Source organism: Pimephales promelas, chromosome 12 (genome assembly GCF_988280905.1).
Source record: "Pimephales promelas chromosome 12, fPimPro1.hap1.1, whole genome shotgun sequence".
NCBI classification, from domain to species: Eukaryota; Metazoa; Chordata; class Actinopteri; order Cypriniformes; family Leuciscidae; genus Pimephales; species Pimephales promelas.
The window spans coordinates 18102935-18124379 of NC_142780.1; the positions used below are offsets into that span (position 1 = coordinate 18102935).

Here is a 21445-nt window from a genome sequence, read left to right on the forward strand (position 1 = left end):
TCCTAATTACAGAGAGGAACTTCAACAGGTGCGGGGAGCAGCACCTGGAGGAATGGGTGTATATCTTCGCTCAGAGTGCATGTGTGTGTTTTATGGCTGGCCATGTGAGCAATACAGACACACACTTTTTAAGGACAGGGCAGACAGTGACACAGAAAAAGGATGGGGAGGCTGACTGTTCACATCAACACTGGCATCACTGACCCATAGCTGTATGACCAGCACTATGCCTGAAAAACATCTTTACTGCTTTAACTCAAATAATAATCATCAATTATTCCATGATGAAAGGATGACAAGTTCAAAACAGCCCAAGAACAGTCTCGCTCATAAACCACACAGATTTGCAAATCAGAAGTCGTATAGTAACTTAATTGATTAAATTTCCACCACAGGGAGGCTGAATCATGACTCACACAAATCTGCCACCGACTTGAGACGATGACATGGCGCGGGTGATGGGGTTAACAAGGGCTGGTGCCGTTGGCTGGACAAATTTAAAATCCAGAGTGATGTAAACGGCTCTCACGGGATCGCATTCTTACCGTAAAAACGGCATAATGAAACAATTGACCGGAAGGGACGGAGATCTGGCACGTTGTCAAGATACAACGCGGAAAAGACAACACAGATTTACAATAAATGTGGATTAAAGACTTCACATGACGTCAGTACACGTCTTGGGAATTTTTTTTCATATCCTCAAAAACATGTACATCTAAACAAATGAAGCAAGGATGGGCTTGACGCCACTTTTGGGTCAATAACAGAGTGTTTATTTTCGAACGTCACTGTGAGTGAGAAGGTTGTTTTATCAATAAGAAACTACAAACAGTAGCCTGTGTTCTCCGTCACAACATAGATAGCTCTGCAATAAATATAGGCTACACGCCAAACTACACTTAACCCTGGGCGACGTTTTACTTTTAACCCTGGGTCAAAAGCTATAGCATAGGCTAATGCAGTGCAGAGGGCGGTCAAAGGTTTTATCCTGCACGCTGCTTTTCATGTGATTTTCTACGGAGTCCCTAATAGTGGTGGGAAAAATATGAGATGGACAAAAATTATTTTTCAATGCTTTTACGTTCTCTCACAACGTTTCTAAGTTTCTCAGGGAATGGAGTATATTTGCGTCTCTAAAGCATCACTGGGAAACGCAAAACATTGAACTATTTTTCCTCCCATGTCCGTTTTTTATAGGCTACCATGAGGGGCTTCGTATTTCCAAGTAGCTAATATCACGCTAGAAGTTCGTGTTTGAGATCGCGTGCGTGTGGAGAACGTCGATGCACGTCATAAGGGACGGTTCGGAATAAAATCAGCCTAGGGTCCAAATGGTTTCTGAATGGTTCAAGGCTGAAAGCATATGAGTTGAAGAAGGCACGCTTCCCAGCCGCTGAGAGCAAGAAAGCGAACAGGTATGCTCTTTTTATTTAGCCGCTAATCCTGCGAAAACTCCTTTTGATAAATGGACTAGCCTGCACTCAAAACATTCATGCTGTAGGAGGTTGTTGTGTAAACTTTACCTGGAGCTCAGGCACTGCATTAGCCTTAAATTGATATTTTATTCCTTAAATTTGAATATTGCTCCATGATCAAAAAAAAAGGTGATTCAGGAACATTGTAGGCTACTTGATGAATTCATATTCACCCATTCACCAAATCCTTTTGCACACACTGTTTGCCTTTCATGTCCTCTTGACAGTAGGCCTATATTTATGTGTGTAACATGCACAGGTTTGGGAGGATTAGGCTACTTTAAAAATGTATTCCGTTACAGTTACAAATTACTTCATATAAAAATATTCAGTAACGTAATCCAAGTACCACAATAGGAAAGTAGCTAATTTAAATGATTACTTTTGTTGAATATATATATTTATTTAAGGCGAGACACTACAGGTGAATAGGGTAAAATTTTTAGGGTAAATAGATAGGCCTATCACCATGAAACTTTCTCCGTTGATTTCTTACACAAGTATATAAAAAAACGTATTATTAGTTTTTGAAATTTGTATGTTTAATTATGCAAATTAGGCCTTACCTCATTAAATATGCGCAAGTTTGGATATATTTTCAGTAGATAGATCTGAACATATGATAAAGCCAGGGGAAAAATTCTTTTTTTAATTTTGTTTATGTACAAGATGAAAAAAAAGTTCAGAGGGATTTCAGGATATATGCTTTTCTATATAACCTTAAATAATCGATTTCGCCATATTGTTTTTATTAAAATGTCACATAAATCCGACCAGGAATGATTTATTAACAAATCCCTCTGAAATTATCCGTTTGGTTCCCACTGAAGTGCATTAAATGGAGAAAAATGCTGGAATGTTTTCATCAAAAACCTTAATTTCTTTTCGACTGAAGAAAGAAAGACATGGACATCTTGGGTGACGTGGGTGAGTAAATTATCATTATAAGGTTTTTTTTTAAAGTGAACTACTCCTCTAAGCTTGGTTATTAAATGACACAAAGTGAGCGCCATAGAATGAACAATTTCAAGCGGCATATTCAGGTCGAGTAATGGCACTGCATGATGTCCGTGACTCTGTGCTCAGTTCAACATTTTATGACAGTCAGTTACAGCTTGAAAAGTATAGTACTAGTCTCTGCAGGGCACAAAAAAAAATACATTCAAGAATACACTAAAACTTAATAGTAATTTACTACATTAAATTCATTAAAATTATACTATTTTAAAGGGGTGGTAAAATGCTATTTTCACAAGATGTAAAATAAATCTCTGATGTCCCCAGAGTGTGTGTGTCAAGTTTTAGCACAAAATTTCCTTACAGATATTTTTATATAACTTTTTGTCACTTTTTATATGTCACTTTTTGAGGGTTTGCAAAAACGCACCGTTTTGTGCATGGCCCTTTAAATGCAAATGAGCTGCTGCAGAGGGCGGGGTTTCAAGTGTGTTAAAAAGCAAATATCTTCCTTTGATTTGAACTTTGAGCGTTGTAACTTTGATAATGTTGTTCATGCTCAAACAGCAACATTACACACTAACTAAAGTTAGAAAAGTGAAATCATACTTTACCACCCCTTTAATTAAACAACATACAATGTAACACAAGTATGTATAATTAAATTAATTATTTTACCTTTATTAATTAAAGTAGGCTACATCAGCGTCATATAATAATAATAATATGTTTGTGACATTAAACACATTTGTTATATTTGCTAATCTTTTTTTCTTTTCTTTTTTGGTGAAACTCTACATTTATTTTGTGGATCTTAATCCATTTATTTGGAATAATGCAACAATTCTAACCCCATAGTATATACTCATGATGGGGGAGGAGAGAGAGTGAGCATGAGGGATATTTGAACTGAAGAAAGACTGTAGAAAGCAAGATGGCTGAGAGACATTACAAAAGAGAAAAGGTCAGAGTAATATTACTAGAAAAAGAAGGGTTAGGATCAGGGAAGAGCTTGAGGACCTGCGTTATTATTAGAAAAGCTTTCCAGCGCTTGAGAGACCTCTGGAAGGTCGGAAAACTGAGGTTGCGTTGTTTCTGCTTCATAGTAACATTGGTTTCAAGTGTCTGCTTCTGGTGACTAACAACGAGCTTGTATATACTCATGTACTGTATATTAATTTTTGTTCTTCCTTGTCGTTAGTACGTCATCTTTGCTTTATTTTTTGCGAAGCCTTGTTTTGCAAAGCCTTGTCACTCTTGCATTGCATATTCAAGCATAATGGGGGCGGAGAAATGAAGGGATTGTGTGTATGTGTGTTTGAGTTGATTTCAAATATCATGTTATTAATATATGTACAACAATGATTCTCAGCAAAAAATCGTGAATTTCACCTTTACCATATAAAGTCAAGAGCAGATCGGGAACACACACATACATATAAAGCGTGACTTAATTGTAAATGTACATTTATTTGTATCATATTAACACCAATAATAAAATGTTCCTTTTGTCACTGCCTAGTGTTGTCGTAGTAACATTCCCATGTGAAGCTAATGAGGAAAATTACATTGACTTTAGTTGCTCCCTTTACCAAGTGCGTTCCAAACGGCTTCATGAAACAGAAATGCTCCCTCCAAAGTCCACACTTCAAAGGCTCTGCCCTTCGGAGTAAGCAGGACATAGGGATGCGCACTTCCGATTGGAATTTGCCCTTAGTAAAGATCAACTTGGGCTATATGAACAGTATCACAGAAAAAGATAACCCTTAATTACTGTATGTTTACCCAGGGTTTACCCTGGCTTTAAAGTAGTAGAACTATCAAAATGCCTTGATGTTTCTCACTAACTAATCGTTGAATCCATTGCGATCATGCCACCCAGTGTTGATTAATAGAACAGCAGGTGGCCTCCACAGACTCTCAAAAGAAGTATGAGAATCCATTAATAATAATAATAAAACATGCCAGGGGGTATATGTAATTTTTATTTATTACAGAAATACAAACAGTGAAAAAGCTACTTTAACAGAACATTAGAAGACTGTAAAATAACAGGCTGGCATTTATCATTGCAACCAGGCAATGAATTTCCTGCAACATAAATCTAACCAATGGTAACCAATGCGATTAATTATGCATATTCATAATTAAGCCAGTGTATTTCCTTTAAAATCAAACAGATGTGCTTGATAGGCAAAGAAAGAAGGAATGTCATGTCATTCAAGGAATGATTTGTACATGTACAGGCCCTTATGTAGCCTACTATAGTATCTAAAGACTGATAGTTTCTCTATATGAGAACTAGATAATGTTCATAATTTCACAACTGGAATGAAGTAATGTTACAGTCTAGTCCTCTGATTAGCAGGAAGTTCATCCTGGTCGAGCCCCCACAGGAATGTTCGCAGGCGTGTCACTTCCTTCAGTAGATCAGGGCTTGGGATTGGCTGAGTCAGGTCCAGGCGAGGTGTCTCGTTAGGCAAGATAAGAGGAGGATGGTCCAAGAAACTCTCAAAAATATCTGAAAAAAATGTGAATAATATTACATTTATTTATTCAAAAATACAGTAAAATGTTTAATATTGTGATTTTTTAAAATGTTTTTGAAAGAATTCTTTTAAGCTAACCAATAATACATTTATTTATTCAAAAATACCATAAAAAATTGTAATATTTTATTTTCTTACAATATGATATTTTCTTGCAATTGAAATAACTAGGCTATATTTTAATATAACTATATTTTGAGAATATATTTTAAAACGTAATTTATTTCTGTGGTGTTGAAGCTGAATGTTTTACTGTCCCTTTTGGTCAGTTTGATCAGAAACATTTACTGACCCCAACCTATTGAACAGAAGTGTATGTAAAAAAAAAAACTGATTGACCTATTTAGGGAAATAGTATCATTACATTTTAAAAATAAGTTGTTAATTTATTAAGATTGTTGCTCACCACTTCCAAGCTCTGTACCGAGAGGCGGAGCCCATGAGGATGGTGGGGCTCTCGTTGGTCCAAGTTTATAATGTGTGAGAAGATGGTGAAGCTGGGAAGGATTTAGCAAGGAATGTTCTTCCTGTAAACTTGACCAGGATGACTGAAGGAAGAGAGTGGAAACGTATTAAATATCATTGTGCTAGAATTTATTTTCATATTCAGCGCAGCGTGTTTGTTCTCAGACTCTCACCTGAATAAGGCGTGTTTTAGGTATGCACAGGAAATTGACCGTAACCGATAGTTTCTTTAGAAACTCTGATGCAATATCTCCAAGGCCTGCTCCTTGTAGCCAGTCTAGAACCAGGTCCAGATTTGTTCGAATTTGAACCGCACGGGACCAAGAGAACAGACTGTCTGTTTAAGACGGAACGAACAAAACATTTTCAACATCACACTGCTGGTCCAGCCATAAACTCATTGCCATCACAAGTCAGCTCCTGTCATTGCTGCTCGAAACCATGTGCAAACACAACTGTATTTATGAAAGATTGTAAATTCTCACCTCTCTCCAAGAGTGTGTTGAGAAGAGACGTGTTTGTGAAGAAGAAGAGGTAGCCAAATGTTTGGGAGGTTAGCGGTGGAGAGAGGCAAGCTTCTCGGGAAAGCTGCAGAGAGCAGCGATACACTTCCACCAGTCCAGCCACGGTGGGCGGCAAAGTCGAGACGTCCTCTTCCTCGTCTCCTTCACCTTCACTACCTGCTCTGTCCTTGGCGCCTGCTTTTCCTTTCTTCTTCTCCTCACTGGAGAAGGGGTTAGTGTCTAACAGTGCTGGGAGGAGGGAGTATAATGTCTGAAAGAGAGACGAAATGAGATCAATATATATAATACATTATATTAAAAATGGGTCATTCAAGCAGCGCTGATGCACATTCTCTCACCTTGGTCAGATGGTAAACACATTGCTGAAAGGTGTGCATAATGACGTCATCCAGCTGTGCCAGCGCCTCAGAACAGGTGTCCATGTCAGCCGAAAGCACAGGGTCACCCGGGGCTATAGATTAATGTGAGACAAAACTTAAAGTAGTAGTTCACTTTAAAAAAAAAACTTTTGCTGATAATTTACTCACCCCCATGCCATCCAAGATGTCCATGTCATTCTTTCTTCAGTCAAAAAGAAATTAAGGTTTTTGATGAAAACATTCCAGCATTTTTCTCCATATAATGGACTTTAATGGTCCAAAAGACACTTTCAGTACAAACTGCAAACAGTTCAAAGGGCTTTAAACGATTCCAGACGATGAATAAGAGTCTTATCAAGCGAAACGATCGCTCATTTAAAAAATAAATAACTAAGTTTAAGTTTTATAAGCTCTAATGCTCGCCTTGCTCTGTTCTGTGATGCACGTTCGTGACCCTGTTCGAACTTGTTAATCAAAATGGACGAATCTTTTTCCGGGTCATTTGGTTCATTCAACGAACGAATTGACTCGGGAAAAGATTCGTTGGTTTTGATGAACGAGTTTGAACAGGAGAGTCACGAACATGCATCACAGAATAGAGCAAGGCGAGCATTAGAGCTTATAAAACAAACTTTGTTGTTTTGGGGTTTTTTTTAAATGAGCGATCGTTTCGCTTGATTAAGACCCTTATTCATCGTCTGGAATCGTTTAAAGCCCTTTGAACAGTTTGCAGTTTGTACTGAAAGTTTCTTTTGGACCTTGAACCATTTGGTTCCCATTGAAGTCCATTATATGGAGAAAAATGCTGGAATGTTTTCATCAAAAACCTTAATTTCTTTTCGACTGAAGAAAGAATGACATGGACATCTTGACATGTGGGTGAGTCAATTATCAGCAAAAGTGAACTACTCCTTTAATATACATGACTCAACATGTCCATAAAATAACATGGAGAAATATTCAGACCATCCCAGGTTTATTCACATTGATCATTTATAGTAATTTCAATTAGTTTCAGCATAATTCGTTCATTGACAATAAAAAGTTATTTTATGAGCTCATCTTTGAGGGAAAACTTGCTGCTTGTTGACAATACACAATGTTATCACATGACGAGTACATTTTGACATTTGGCAAAGCCATGAGCCATAAGTCAGTAGTTTGAATACAATCAAACTATGAATGTGAATCAGGCATATTCTGCAGGTCATGATGTTTGCTTAGACTAGCAAGTTTACCAAAAAAGGACAAGATGGGATAGTTTAGAGATGAGAGAAAACTGATTTATTTGAACAAAAGACATAACACGTCTACAGCAGAAGATATGGCACATTGTGTAATGCAAGTATTTTTGGTTTTCAGAAAACATGCTGTAATCGCTGATCTCTCGCTCACCTTCAAATTCCCATTCTTTTTCCATGGCTTCGACTTTGACCTGAAAGAAGTTGAGGAGCTCCGTGGCGTTGGACATCCAGAACATGAGAGGTTGAAGGTCAGATGAGAGCTTCTGCATGCTTGGGGGAGGAAGTTCAACTTCAGCTTCTGCTGGACTGAACAACCATATTTTTTTTAAACATTATATAACTTCTGCATTGTACACAATATGCACACATATATATTGATACATTGCTCTGTTTAATTTATTTGTTTCATAATATGTTTTTAAAATTTGGATACATGGTTGGTCACCATCTGATAGTTTTAGCTTGTGGCATATCACTGTAAAAAAATATTGTTGGTTTAACTTAAAAAAAGTAACCTGGTTGCCTTCAAATTTTAAGTTCATTGAAATGGAAAAATTGAGTTAAAGTTGATTCGACAAAAGAAAAAATGTTGTGATTACAAATCATGAAAATATTTTTTAAAGTGAGAATAGTTTTATAATTTCTAACGTTTTCAAACTCTTAAGGCCCGTTCACACCAAGAACGATAACTATAGCGTCCACACCAGCCGATGATATCATTCTGTTTATTCCAAGCTTGCAATACAGTTTTGCCAATCCTGCTTTAAAGAACTTGAGCATTTGAAGCGGTAGACAGTCTAGGCTGATAGGCTGTCATTGTTTTCATCACTTCCATCAGCTGGAAAAAAAATCTGAAAGTGATTCCAATGACATTGTTTCTTTGTGTCATTGTCATTATGGTCTGGATTCTGCTATTCTTTGATATTGAGAAAGAATTTTTGAACTATATCTTTGTCGTTAGCATTATAGTTATCGTCCTTGGTGTGAACGGACCTTTAGAGGAAAATGTTATATATACACAGATGAGCCAAAAAATTATAACCAGGCACTGGTGAAAAGAAAGAATATCTTTGAACATCAGGAGGTCTGGGTAGATTAGATAGCAGTCAGTTCTTGTTATGCATATGCAACTTGTTGGATGCATTAGAAATGGCCGCCTTATGGCGAGGTGACTAGGTCAGAGAACCTCTGAAACGGCAAGGCTTGTGGGAGTCAATGATTGGATTGTTATTGTAGTGCTTATTGTGTTTCTAGCATGTTATATGTTTGGCAACAGTTGTTTTAACTAATTGATGGAGTGTGTAGTTTAATTTTTTTTTTAACAACCATGTAGGAAGATACTTATGTAGACTTTATTGAGTCATGACTCTTGCGTTGTCAATACAAGATCTTGACCAAAAAATGATGTACCTCTTGATGGAAATACATGTTGTGATGTTTTTTTTCCATCAAGAGGTGCGTCAATTTTTGGTCAAGATCTTGTATTGACAATGCAAGAGTCAAGCGCGCTATAAAGTTTACTCCAGCACATCCCAAAGACTTTCAATGATTTTAAGGCCAGGACTCAGAGGTGTTAATCCATGCGTGAAAATGATTTTTCATGCTTTCTCCCAACCATTCTTTCACAATTTGAGTCTGAGGAATCTTGACATTGTCATCCTGAAATATGGCCATGATGTGTCTTTCACATGGTTGATTAAGAAATAAAAATCTGCACACTTTATCAATTAGGATTAGAAGAACTGTTGCCAAACATAGAGTACAACATGCTAGAAACATAATAATCACAGCAATAATGATCCAGTCATTGACTCTTAAGCATTTGCCTATTTAAGTACAAACAGCAAATAATTTTTTTTATATTTATTTATTTTTTGGTCAGGCAATGTATATAAATTAATTTTTGTGTAATATTATTTCATTAAATATATACAATTATTTTGTATACATTAGTTATATATTTAAACATTAAATAAATAAAATCACAACACATGCTCAGTGCTGGGTAATGTGATAGGAATTCACTGTTTACAGGCCTGTCACTGAGCAACAATGTTTGAACAGTGTATACAGATCTACAGCATGGAGAGGTAGTGCAGGTTCTTACTTTTGTGTTGGATGTTTGTCACCGAACTCTTTAATTTTGTCCTGAAAGATGAATAATGGAACAGAGAGAGAGAGAGAGATTAAAGCAGACTCGAATGAATGCATGGGTGGGAGTGTTTGGCTGATGTGTCCGGACAATGACAGCACATTTTCCAAACGGGTGGAAATGACATCAGTCAACCTCTGTTTACAAACTACGGTGAAATTCCAATGAAAGCCTATCTGTGTCTGCAGCTGTGGCTCCTCAACCACAGTTTAACAGTGCAGAGAGAGAGTCCATTTTAAGACACTCCCGCCCAACACTCTCAGATAAACTATTAGTGTTTGTTGTGTGCTTTAACGGTTACTCCAGGTTTATCTGTGCCTTGGTTTGACAAAACAACTTTGCGTGAGCCAAAGAGTGTAAGGAACAGTGATGGCCTGTCATGTTCAATATCACCTTAATAGCCGTTACGTAACACAGCCCAACCCTGTGCTTCACTTTACTCTTAATAAAGGTTGTGGTTTTACATTTTATGATATCATAATAGTTCATGCCATCTAGACCAGTGGTTCCCGGCCTATTTTGTCCCATGAGTGAGGCTCAAGCACCGCTTCATCAACATCGAATCAGACGTAATGTGTTCACTTTTACTTATAGTAATTTTAATAATATTGATATTCATGTTAAATTAGGCACTGTATAATATAATTACAATGATTCACTTAAAAACATATCTGATAGTTAAACATTGTTAAAATAATAAGTATAATTCAATTATTATAAACTGTCATTTCTGTTTTATAGGTTTAACGAAACAGAAAGCACTTTTGGACACTTACCCAAACAATTCCTTTGATCTGATTGGCTGCCTTTAAAAGCAGTTGTGGTGTTAATTCAGGATCCAGATGTTTAGAGGCGTAGTCAATCATGAGCGACAGAAGATAGGCAGGTGCTAAGGCCCCGCCCCCTGAATCTGGACTGGAATTCTTCGAAATAATTTCCTGAAATTAAAGTAGAAGTAGTAACCGATTTGTATAAACAAATATTATGGTGCCATGGCAAAACTGAAACTACTGCAGTATTTGTTACACCAGTGATTATATTTTTCCTAAAAGAGGTTTCATTCCAACACTCACTGAGGATGCCGTATTATAAACCTTTACGCAGCAATGTTGGCTGAACCGTGCTGTGATTTTTAAACAGCTGCAGTCTACAGATTTCCATTCAGTAAATCATTATGATAAAACCCCCCTGTCAGAACTCGCTATTTACATGCACTACTGTTTGTTTATGGCAGATATATCAGAAGGAGGATCCGATCGTATCAGTGTTTACCTGCAGCAAGGCATCGGCATGTTTGGCCTGGAATCTCAGTAGTGACTCTGTGGACCCCAGATACTGCCGAAGCATTTCCTGCCTATCTGTCATCCCACCAGGGCCGTAGGAAGTTGACATGTCACCTTGCCATGGTGGCGGTAAGGCCAGGGGCGGTGCGGGGGTCACACGGGGGTCACGGTAAAGGAAAAGGAAGTGGCTGCCCAGACCCAACAAGTCTCCTGGCTTTAGGGCTGCTTCTCTATAAAGTGGAGCTCCATTGAGAGTGACAGGTCCTCCTCTGAATGGACGGGCCAAGGCTAAGAAAGAATGAGAACAAGAAGCATAATTGGAGACAGTATTGGGCAAGCTATTCAAAACATGTTTCTAGCTGAACTAGCAACAGAAGAAAAATAGCTTAAAGGAGTAGTTCCCTTCGAGTCATGACTCGAAAAATGATTTGTTCATTTTGATGAATGAGTTTGAACAGGAGAGTCACGAACGCTCATCACAGAACAGAGTAAGGCAAGCATTTGTGCTTATAAAACTTAAACTTTGTTATTTATTTATGAAATGACCGTTTTTTTTTTTTTTTGCTAGACAAGACCCTTTTTCATCGTCTGGTGTCGTTTAAAGCCCTTTGAGAAAATCCTGGAATGTTTTGATTAAAAACATTCATTTCTTTTCGACTGAAGAAAGAAAGACATGGACATCTTGGATGACATGGGGATGAGTAAATTATCAGCAAAAGTTTTTTTTTTTTTTTTTTTAAAGTGAACTACTCCTTTAAGCTAAGCTAAAAGCTGAAAGGCTAAAAGCTACAGTACATTGCAAAAGTAGCTTGCTATGCATTTAAGCTATTTAATTTTTTCACAAATATGAAATATTTAAAACAGTAAGCTGTAATTTTATCTAAAATACTTACACGTTTAAACCGAATCCCCCAAAATAATTAATACAGAAAACTATATTGCTAGTTGCTGTTTGTGCAAACTGAATAATTACCATATTCATGAACAATGGTATTGTTTTTGGTACTCCAATATATAACAGTACTACAGTGACTACAGTACTACAGTACATTTTGTGTACAATGCAGAAGTTTTATAATGTTTAAAACAGTACATACAGAACAAAAATACACAGAAACACTGTGGTATTTACGTGCTTTTGTGTACTGTTAATGTTTTGATGTTTTTTGTATGATGAATGTCTTTACCTGCCTCGTTTCACAAGCATTTGAAAGAGATTTTAACTGTAAGATTCTTTTTTTAAAATATTACAGTATTTAATGATTTATCCATGCACCATTTTTATTTATTTATTTTAATTCATGTACCCTTGTAATCTTTAATCAAAATCATTTCCCCTCCTACTTGCAGCGACATCTCTTCTCTGATGATGTGTTTACTGGCGTGAGGGCGGAGAAACCTGTCACTCACATGACATCACCGCAATAGCAAACCACAACAATCCAATCAATTCCCAATGCGCAAAATCAAATCCTGTCCTACATTTATTCTTGTTTGAGAAGCTGTTTCACTCAGATATGTCACAATAGGGAAGAAAAGACTATTGCGTCAACCTTAATATTGACCTTCTTCGTCGCTAGCAATATAAGCTAGCACTAGCACAACGTTTGTTTCCGAGCGTTGTCACTAGTGATCTTTTTGCTCTCTGTGTTCTGCCTCCTACACACACTACACAACTTTCGGATTGGTGTTCTTTTCACAATTGCTGTTCTGTCGTCACAAAACACATTTCACACCACAGGACTTGGATTGCAGACAGGTTGTGCATCATACAATAGCCTATCTCTTGGGCATCACCGACAATATTTAACATGCAAAATCTCTCAAGCATCACAGATGCATTGGTCTTCTCTCAGATTGCACACTCTCAGAAAAAAAGATACAAAAGCTGTCACTGGGGCTGTACCTTTTCAAAAGGTACACTTCTGTACCCAAAGGCTGCATATTGGTACCTTAGTGGTACATATTAGCACCTAAAATGTACATATTAGCAACTGAAATGTACATATTAACACCTAAAATGTACATATTAGTACCTAAAATGTACTTATTAGCTCCTGAAATGTACATATTACCACAAAATTTACATATTACCACCTAAAATGTACATATTAGCTCCTGAAATGTACATATTACCACATAAAATGTACATATTATCTCCTAAAATGGACATATTAGCTCATGAAATGGACATATTAGCACCTAAAATGTACATGTTAGCACCTAAAATGTACATACTAGTACCTAAAATGTATATATTACCACCTAAAATGTACATATTAGCTCATGAAATGGACATATTAGCACCTGAAATGTACATATTAGTAACTAAAATGTACATACTACCACCTAAAATGTATATATTACCACGTAAAATGTACAAATTAGCTCATGAAATGGACATTTTAGCACCTAAAATGTACATATTAACACTTGAAATGTACATATTAGTACCTAAAATGTACATATTACCACCTAAAATGTACATATAAGGGCCTAAAATTTACATATTAGGACCTAAAATGTACATATCAGCACCTAAAATGTACATATTAACCCTCAAAATGTACATATTAACACCTAAAATGTACTTACCTAAAATGTACATATTAGCACCTGAAATGGACAAACGTTTATCTTTTGAAAAGGTACAGCCCCAGTGACAGCTTTTGTACCTTTTTTTTCTGAGAGTGTAGCAAGTATCACGGTGAACTAGCACAGATTTGCCTCTCATTTTGGGCTTTTGTCGGCAATATCCGTGAACTGTTTATGAAAATCAGGGCTATCATGTAGGGTGTGGGTGGCATTAGCAGACTAAATATCTAGACCTGCAGTCTGCAGTCCAAGTCCTATCATTTGAACTTTGTTTATAATGAAACTGACATTGGCGAGGACCGTGTGCAGTGTAAAAAGAACCGAATTCTGACGACCTTGGAAGTCATGTAGTGTGTGGTCGGCAGCATAAATACCTCTCGGGCATCTGCAATGCATTGGCACTTCTCTCAGTTTCTTGCCGTCGAAAACTGACACATTAGTGATCGTCAGCTGAGGTCACGATTGAGTGCAGATTTGCCTCGGATTTCTGGCTTTTGTTGGCGATTTCCATTAACTGTAGTTGAGTGGAAAACCAGGGCGAAAATCGGGCAGGGTGTGGGCAGCATTATAAAGTATCAAAGAAGTGAAAAAGTAATGTTGCAGAGTTTGTCAGCACTATTTAATCAATAAAATGGCTCAAATGTAAAGCTGTTTAGTTAAACCACCCAACACTGATTGCAGTGTTTCTTCACGTCAGTACTGCCTGTTCCTGTTTTATCACGAATGTTTGAAATCCTTGGTGCTGCATTATTGAATGCGAATGTAAAAAATAATCAAAATCAGTGCCCAGGTGCAACTGAAGCCTTACGTTTTGTTCTATGAAATGTTCTTTTATCTGTCTTTAGATAGCTTGGTGTCAGGGTACCTTGACCGCGTGGTTGCTCTGGGACGGCTGTGTCTCTTCTGATCAGGAGGTGTCGGGCAAGCAGGTCAGGAGCTGAGAGGTAAGTGTCCACTTTTAGAGGCCTCTTCCCCTTCCTCTCTCTCTCCCTGTCCATCTCACGCTCACGGAATGTTGGCTTCCGCCCAAAAACATGTGTGTGACCCGTCATTATGTACAACACAAAGTCCTGAACAAATAATGAACAAGAAAGTGAGAGAGTGAGAACAACGAGAGTGGAAAAAAGCCGTTATCCTCTTCATTGTGGTCTTTACTACAATCTGTGCAATCTCCTATCTTAAGTTGCAGAAATACAGTGACGATAAGGAATGAGAGTGTTACAGTTTTCGACAATATGTGCTTGTGTGAGGTCATTGTGCAGAGATGAAGCAGTAGACACAGCATGCTTGTGTTGGTATTGTGCAGCCCGTGTGTGTGTGTTTATAGAGCTTCTGTGTGGCTTTTTTGTGCAGTTTGTTCAATGGGCCTTCCACTCAAAGGTATAAAAGCTTTGATGGTATGTTGTGATTAGGGGAATACAGGAATGATGTCATGGGATGGCTGCAAGATAAGTGAGTTGATGCATGTCTAGCCTTGCTCTGGTCATAGCCCTGCAGTAACAGGAAGTAAGGCCGATCTGTCGGTGGAAGGATCAGACTCTGCGACATCACTTCCAGGTCACAGGTGTCTTTCTCTTCCTCTGCTGCACGAGTACGTCTGTCCGCCTCACATCCACCACCTCTTGACCCAGGGCCCTAAAAAAAAATCACACAAGGATAATAGTAATACTGAGTAGAGCCAGACCGATATATCGGCAGGCCGCTATTATCGGCCGATATTAGGCATTTTCCAAACTATCGGTATCGGCAGTTATAATGACCGATAAATGAATATTTCAAAAATAAAGTAAAAACGGACGAAACACGCTTGAACCATGAGTCATGAGTATTGGAGTTGTATAATTTGTCCACCAGAGGGCACTCTACACCGTCCCTGTTGGCAACACTCGTTGAAATGGTCACAAGACATACATTGCTTGAATAACAATTAAAAGAACATCCCCATCAGTTCCCTTAACGCAAATAAGCATGACAAAATTTGTGACTATCATGTCCAGTTTTGCTGCTGTTAAATGAGTCGAGAGTGAAGCGGAATTAGCTAGTAATAGTTACGTTACGTTGTTACAGTGTAGTTGACTGACTGTCCTTTTAACTTTTGACGATGTGACTGAAGTATTTCTTTAATAGCGCGTGACCGTTATAGCAATGATACGTATCATCTCTTCTTGGCCAGTTATATTGAAAATGTATATTTTACAATTTGCAGTATGACGTTATCCATTGCTAAATTATGGCTCATCATAGACTAGCTAACCACAAAGCTAGCTAATGCCACTATTATCAGTCTGTTCTGTTGTGACAAGAAAAGAAAGGAAAGTTTCTTTTTTTATTTTAGTTAGTTAATAACTAATGTTAGGGAAATCTGTTAATGTTTAGTTGCACGTTTCTGAAATAAAAAATAAAATAAAAAAAATATCGGCCGATATATCGGCATATCGGATTTTAAAACCAACAAATATTTGTATCGGTATCGGCCTTCAAAACTCTTCATCGGTCGGGCTCTAATACTGAGAATGGATAATATGTATTTATCAAGACATACATATTACATAGACTGTGTATGTCTTATCATATTAGGTTTATTTGACATTATATTGGAGAATATTGGAAGGACAAGCAGAAATCTGAACTACTGGCCAAAACCGGGCAAGCAGAAAAAAGTCCTTATTGTTGAGCCCTGCGTTATTAATTCGATTTCACATTCTTGAGGTTTTACTGTATTGAAAAGTTGGTCTATATCTTTATTTTACCTCTTCACTTTCAGATGCCATCATGCTCACTATGTTCTTTCTATCCTGTCCATTGTTTGAGGCATTTCCAGAACGCCGAGGGTCATTGCTACCAGTGTTGCCCTGACGACGTCTTAGACTCAGGTTCATATCACTGATACTCCTCCTAAGTTCTGTGTTCCGCCCTCGATGACCTCGTTCTTCTTCTGGACCACCCCCTGAAGACATGCGGCTCCGCCTCCAACGTACACCTGTTATCACAATAGTGTTTTCCCACAAATTAATTGCCACAGTTGGAAAATATCTTACAGTTAAATATGAAGATCTTCCAACCTTGATAGCTCTCTCCATCCCTCTCTCTCTCTCTCTCTTTCTCTTTCTCCTCCCTCTCATATTCATCAAGGCACTGGATCTCAAACCGTCGTTCAAAACCATCCTTGGGTCTCCACATATCCACTAGCTGTAAGGGGCATTCCCAGGACGCCACACCCCTTCGACACTCTGTTTGCCATTTAATGGCTCCATCTGGCTGTGGAATGGGCTTTCCAATGACATCACATAACAGGAAGTCCTCGGGGGAATATTTCTGGAGAGCTGACCAGGTGAACAGGAAGTAAGAACATTCAGAAGGGAATGATACAATAAGCGGGTAAAGCCTAATTTCCTATATATAATCTCTGATGTCTCCACTCAAATGCACATTTAATTATCTCCAGCTTGCTTTTGATGTTTTATATTTCATCCATTACAAGACTGAGATATTGGATGAATGAACCCAATATCCTGCAGCAGACCCATATGAAACTGCCTAAATCATTATTTAATCACCCCCATGTCGTTCCAAATGTGTTAGTATCGTATTTCTGAATAATCTTGACTTAATTCTTTACATACAGCAATTCAAACACCACATATGGACATTGCACTTTTTTCAAGATTTTTTAGTGAGGAACGGAATAGACTATTCTTCAAAAGTTTGCTGTTAGTTTACATTGTTACAAAAGATGTCTATTTCAAATAACTGGTATTCGTTTGAACAGAATTTCTTTTTATCATCGTTTCCACAGAAATATAAAGCAGAACGACTGTTTTTAACTGATAATAAGAAGAAATGTTTCTTAAGCAGCAACTGTTTAAAACTGTTTAAAATATTTTCAAATAGAAAACAGTTATTTAAAATTGAAATAATATTGAACAATATTACAGTTTTTTTTACTGTATTTATCAAATAAATGCAGCCTTAGTGAGCATTAAGGACTTCTTTTTAAAACATTAAAACAAATGAAAGTACTGATGGCATTTTGTCTTGACAATGACATCAAACCTGGCATGACATGTCTGTGCCATTTCATAATCTGAGAGGGGTTCCCAAATGACATTTCAGAGCGACAGTGGAGGTCAATTATCTGTGAAAATGACTTAAATTTCATGTGACTAGTGAACTAGATTTTACTACGTTCATTTGCACTGCACAAAACAATTTACATTATAGGACACAAGTCTGAAAGACATTTTTTGGATACATTTATTATGCTTTTGTCCTTTTTGGGACAAAATCATCTGTGCCCATTTGCATCATAAATGTCTTTTAGACTTGTGAAAGACACTTCAGGCATAAGTCTGAAAGATATATTTTTGGATACATTTATGGTGCTTTTGTCTTTTTTGGGATTTTGGCAGTTGTGCCCACGACATTTGCATAATTTTATGGGATAATACCTGTGTCTTCAGTCTCGTTCTCTCGTTCTCTCTCAGTGTAGCGGGTGATGACCTGCTGAATGAGCTGGCGAGCAGTGGAGTGTATATTTGCCAGGAGGCTCCGATAGTTAGCACCACTGGATAGGGCATCTCCATAGATCTTGACCAGCCCAGGGGCATTAGAGGAAGCAGGAGGCAGGTAGTGATGTGATGAAGGGGTGGCAGAATGCGCCCATATTTCCCTTTCACGTTCTCCAATGGCACGGTCTCGGTCACTGTTGGACCGGCCTCTCAGGAAGAGGTGAGACAGCCTTTTGGCCCTGGACTGCTGATTGACTGGGCGAGGGCGGAGGAAGGCAGGAGAAGGGGATGGAGAGGGTGGGGCAAGAGAAGGGGTAGAGTGAGAGAGGGAGGAAGGGACTGATGATGGGGCCTCATGCAGGGAAGCGGCATCTGAGCTAGTTGTGGACCTGATAAAATGAAGGAATAGGTGATTTACAAATAATTTACTGTCACATTCATTAATGTGTCCTCATTATTTGGAAGGAGAAATGTAGCGAAAGTAGTTCAAATTTTTTACTCAATTTTAGTACATTTAGTAGTAAATTTAGTAAAGTTTTTTGTCCAGATGAATTAATTGATTCAAAAATACAATTAAGAGTGTAATTCATCATACAATGACTTAAATACAATTATTCTTTTATGAACATGTTCTAATTTTCTGAATTAGGATTCGTTTGAATCATTTTGAGTGGCATAAATTCAAAACTATTTGGGTAAAACAACTGCCCTCCTGATATTGTAATGAAGAAAACAAAATTATTAAAGTATGAAATTATTGAAAAAAGAACAGGTTTGGAAAAATCATTTCTTATTCTTTTTTAGAAAAAGTATTGAATAAAGATTTGAAAACTATCAAGGTCATGTGGTGCAACCAACTTACAAACAGATATACAAATTAATGAATCATGAACTTATAACGAAGCGAGGTTTGTTTTAAATCTGCACAGGTCAAAATAAGGTCATAAGAAAAAAATAGTTTTTTCTTATTGACCTTGAATGTGTGTCAATGTCATAAGTCTCTAAAAGTATTAGATCATTTGACTTGTTTATGATAATAAAATGTCATGTGGTGCGACTCCCCCAAAACTTTGTGAATTATTAATTCATGATTTTTCTTTCAAAACCAGACTGATTTAGAGTCTTTAAATTAAAACTTTTGCGAAATTGTTTTTTCATATGAAATTAAAATAAATACATTTCCAAGAACCTGGCTTTTATGCTTTACTTTATCAGGGACACTCTTATTTGTCATTGATCCAGAGAGTAAGCGAAAGTTCGGAACACTGACTTGACTGATGCTGCACTGGGCCAACGAGCTCCCAACTTGGCAAAGTGTTTCCGTGGAGAATTTATCCACAAGCCCACTGGGAAATGGAGCTTCCTAAATCGGGGACTGCCAGACTCCTCCATCTGAGGGAGTGAGAGAGGGAGGTGATGTTGGATGGAAGTGTGGAGAATGGAAAGATAAAATGTACAAAAAAAATAATTTGAGAAAGGAAGGATCAGGAGAAGTAGGAAAAAACAAGAAAAGGAAATGTCTTAACAGTCAGAGAAAAAAAGATGCAGAGAAACACCAGAAGAACATTGACATAAGATCGTCGTGCACGACTTTGAAGCCGTAAAAGATTTCATTTCCTGAGTTTGTGTCATTGATACTGTATGTATTCCTCTCCAAAATCAAATCTCGGCAGTGAATGACATTCAGTAGACAAATGGCAGGAAAAGCTAACGTCTCGTTGAATAATCAGGACGTGCCGTGTCATACATTCTTCACCATCTAACAGTCTATGAGTAACAGAGCATTAACGCGGCTTGTAGGGAATGCCACAAAGTTGACATCAGGCGGTGTATATAGTTATGGCTCTAAGAAAAAGATTTATTTCACATTCATGTCTACATGTCTAATGAAAAGCAGAGGTTTGGCACAGTTGCTCCTGAGCTAAGCAAACTCGTGGAAGTCAAGTAAGAGTCAAGTGGCTTCGCCAAGAGGCCATGACGAAGATATCAACCAACATGAAACTATCACTGCCGAGGATCAGCCATGCAGCCAAACCACATTCTATGAATATCACTCTTTTTGTACTTTGATTAAAAGCGCGGAATGTCGGCTATACATAATAACATACATGTTTTTGTCCTCCGCCCTGACTGTGGACTTCACCTCCATGTATCCTCGCAGACAGACGGGGAAAACCCCTGAACAGACCCCCTAAGTGTCAGCTGCCCTCTGTCGATCCTCAAAAGTGAACTTCACTTTTAGTATGTTGACTCTGTGACCATAATTGATTTCATCACATTCTACAAAGTTAATGGTGGATGTAGAACAACCAAGACACAAAATTTACTACATTTGGTTGGGAAAGATTTTCAGGATATGCTGACTAAAGCTCCAAACCTGTCATTTTGCATCAGTTAAATGGCTTTTCTCACCAGAGGATGATCTTAATGCGACTTACCCACTGTGACGGGCTTCCTCTTTGTAACAGGATAAATCTTCGGAATGGCTGTTGTTGTTTGTGAAGTTTATTATAATAATGTAAAATAAATACCAGTGGAGGTTGGCTCTGTCTCTCCTTAGTCCAGAATTATGCTTAAATAGTCCATTTTCTGCATGAGGCCTTGCTTTGCTTTACTGGAATTTGTCCTTTCAACCCAGTTTTTAGGATGTCTTTTTCATTTTCGATGTAAAAGTTGTTTCTGGAAGGGTCCTCTAGTCCTTATTCTTGCTTTCTATTTCTTTCTCGTTTTCTTTCTCCCCTTTTCTGCGTCTATAGATAGAGAAGCAGGCCCATTGTTCTAAATGACAGAATTTCCTTCCTCCCCAATGGACAACACCTATATCCTGAGAAAAAGAGAGAGAGAGGGAGACAGAGAGAATATATGAATTATACACATAGAGCAATGTCAAAGAAACTGATGTACAAAACGCAAGACAAAAAAAAATGTAATAAGCACTCGTCAGGATATTTAATAGGCCTATATGTCCATTCAAAATCAAAACGGCACCGGAAATTGTCTGAGAGTAAGAGAACTCTTTGTCAGTGTAGACGCCATATTGAATTTTACATGGATGAAAATTATGAGGGATAGACTTACAGTATTTACAATGGTATTCGCTGTAAAAAAGGGCCTATCTAATGTAATTTTATGGAGTTTTCATCTAGTGAAACTTCTTTGTTTCGTTTGGCATGCTGTTGAACCACATACAGTCCATTGAATGTATTACTTCAATCCCTCACAGCCTCGTTTTGATTCCTGTCAGAAATTAAAAATGGTGCTACCCTAACTAAGATCTATGGGGACAACTCAGGAAATATTATACATCTGAAAGAACTGAATCGGTATATAT

The 21445-nt window shown here is 37.7% G+C and overlaps 1 protein-coding gene and 1 long non-coding RNA gene across 2 annotated transcripts; one reads left to right on the top strand and one right to left on the bottom strand.

Annotated features, from left to right (window-relative positions):
• The first annotated feature begins 890 nt into the window (after positions 1-890).
• On the top strand, positions 891-16876 carry LOC120484350 (uncharacterized). The gene is made up of 4 exons (XR_016145716.1): positions 891-1418; positions 7695-7824; positions 14452-16580; positions 16739-16876. It is a non-coding gene; the product is annotated as an uncharacterized LOC120484350 (long non-coding RNA).
• Positions 4401-20889, bottom strand: rasip1 (Ras interacting protein 1). The gene is made up of 16 exons (XM_039679457.2): positions 20553-20889; positions 19385-19506; positions 18055-18503; positions 16669-16929; positions 16357-16586; positions 15080-15241; positions 14472-14676; positions 11001-11299; positions 10505-10666; positions 9684-9724; positions 7728-7882; positions 6312-6424; positions 5935-6223; positions 5623-5786; positions 5391-5532; positions 4401-4956 (listed from the first exon to the last, which is right to left on the bottom strand). Exons 2-16 carry the CDS (start codon positions 19504-19506, stop codon positions 4778-4780), a joined length of 2973 nt encoding a protein of 990 aa, XP_039535391.2. The 5' UTR covers positions 20553-20889; the 3' UTR covers positions 4401-4777.
• Positions 20890-21445: the final 556 nt, after the last annotated feature.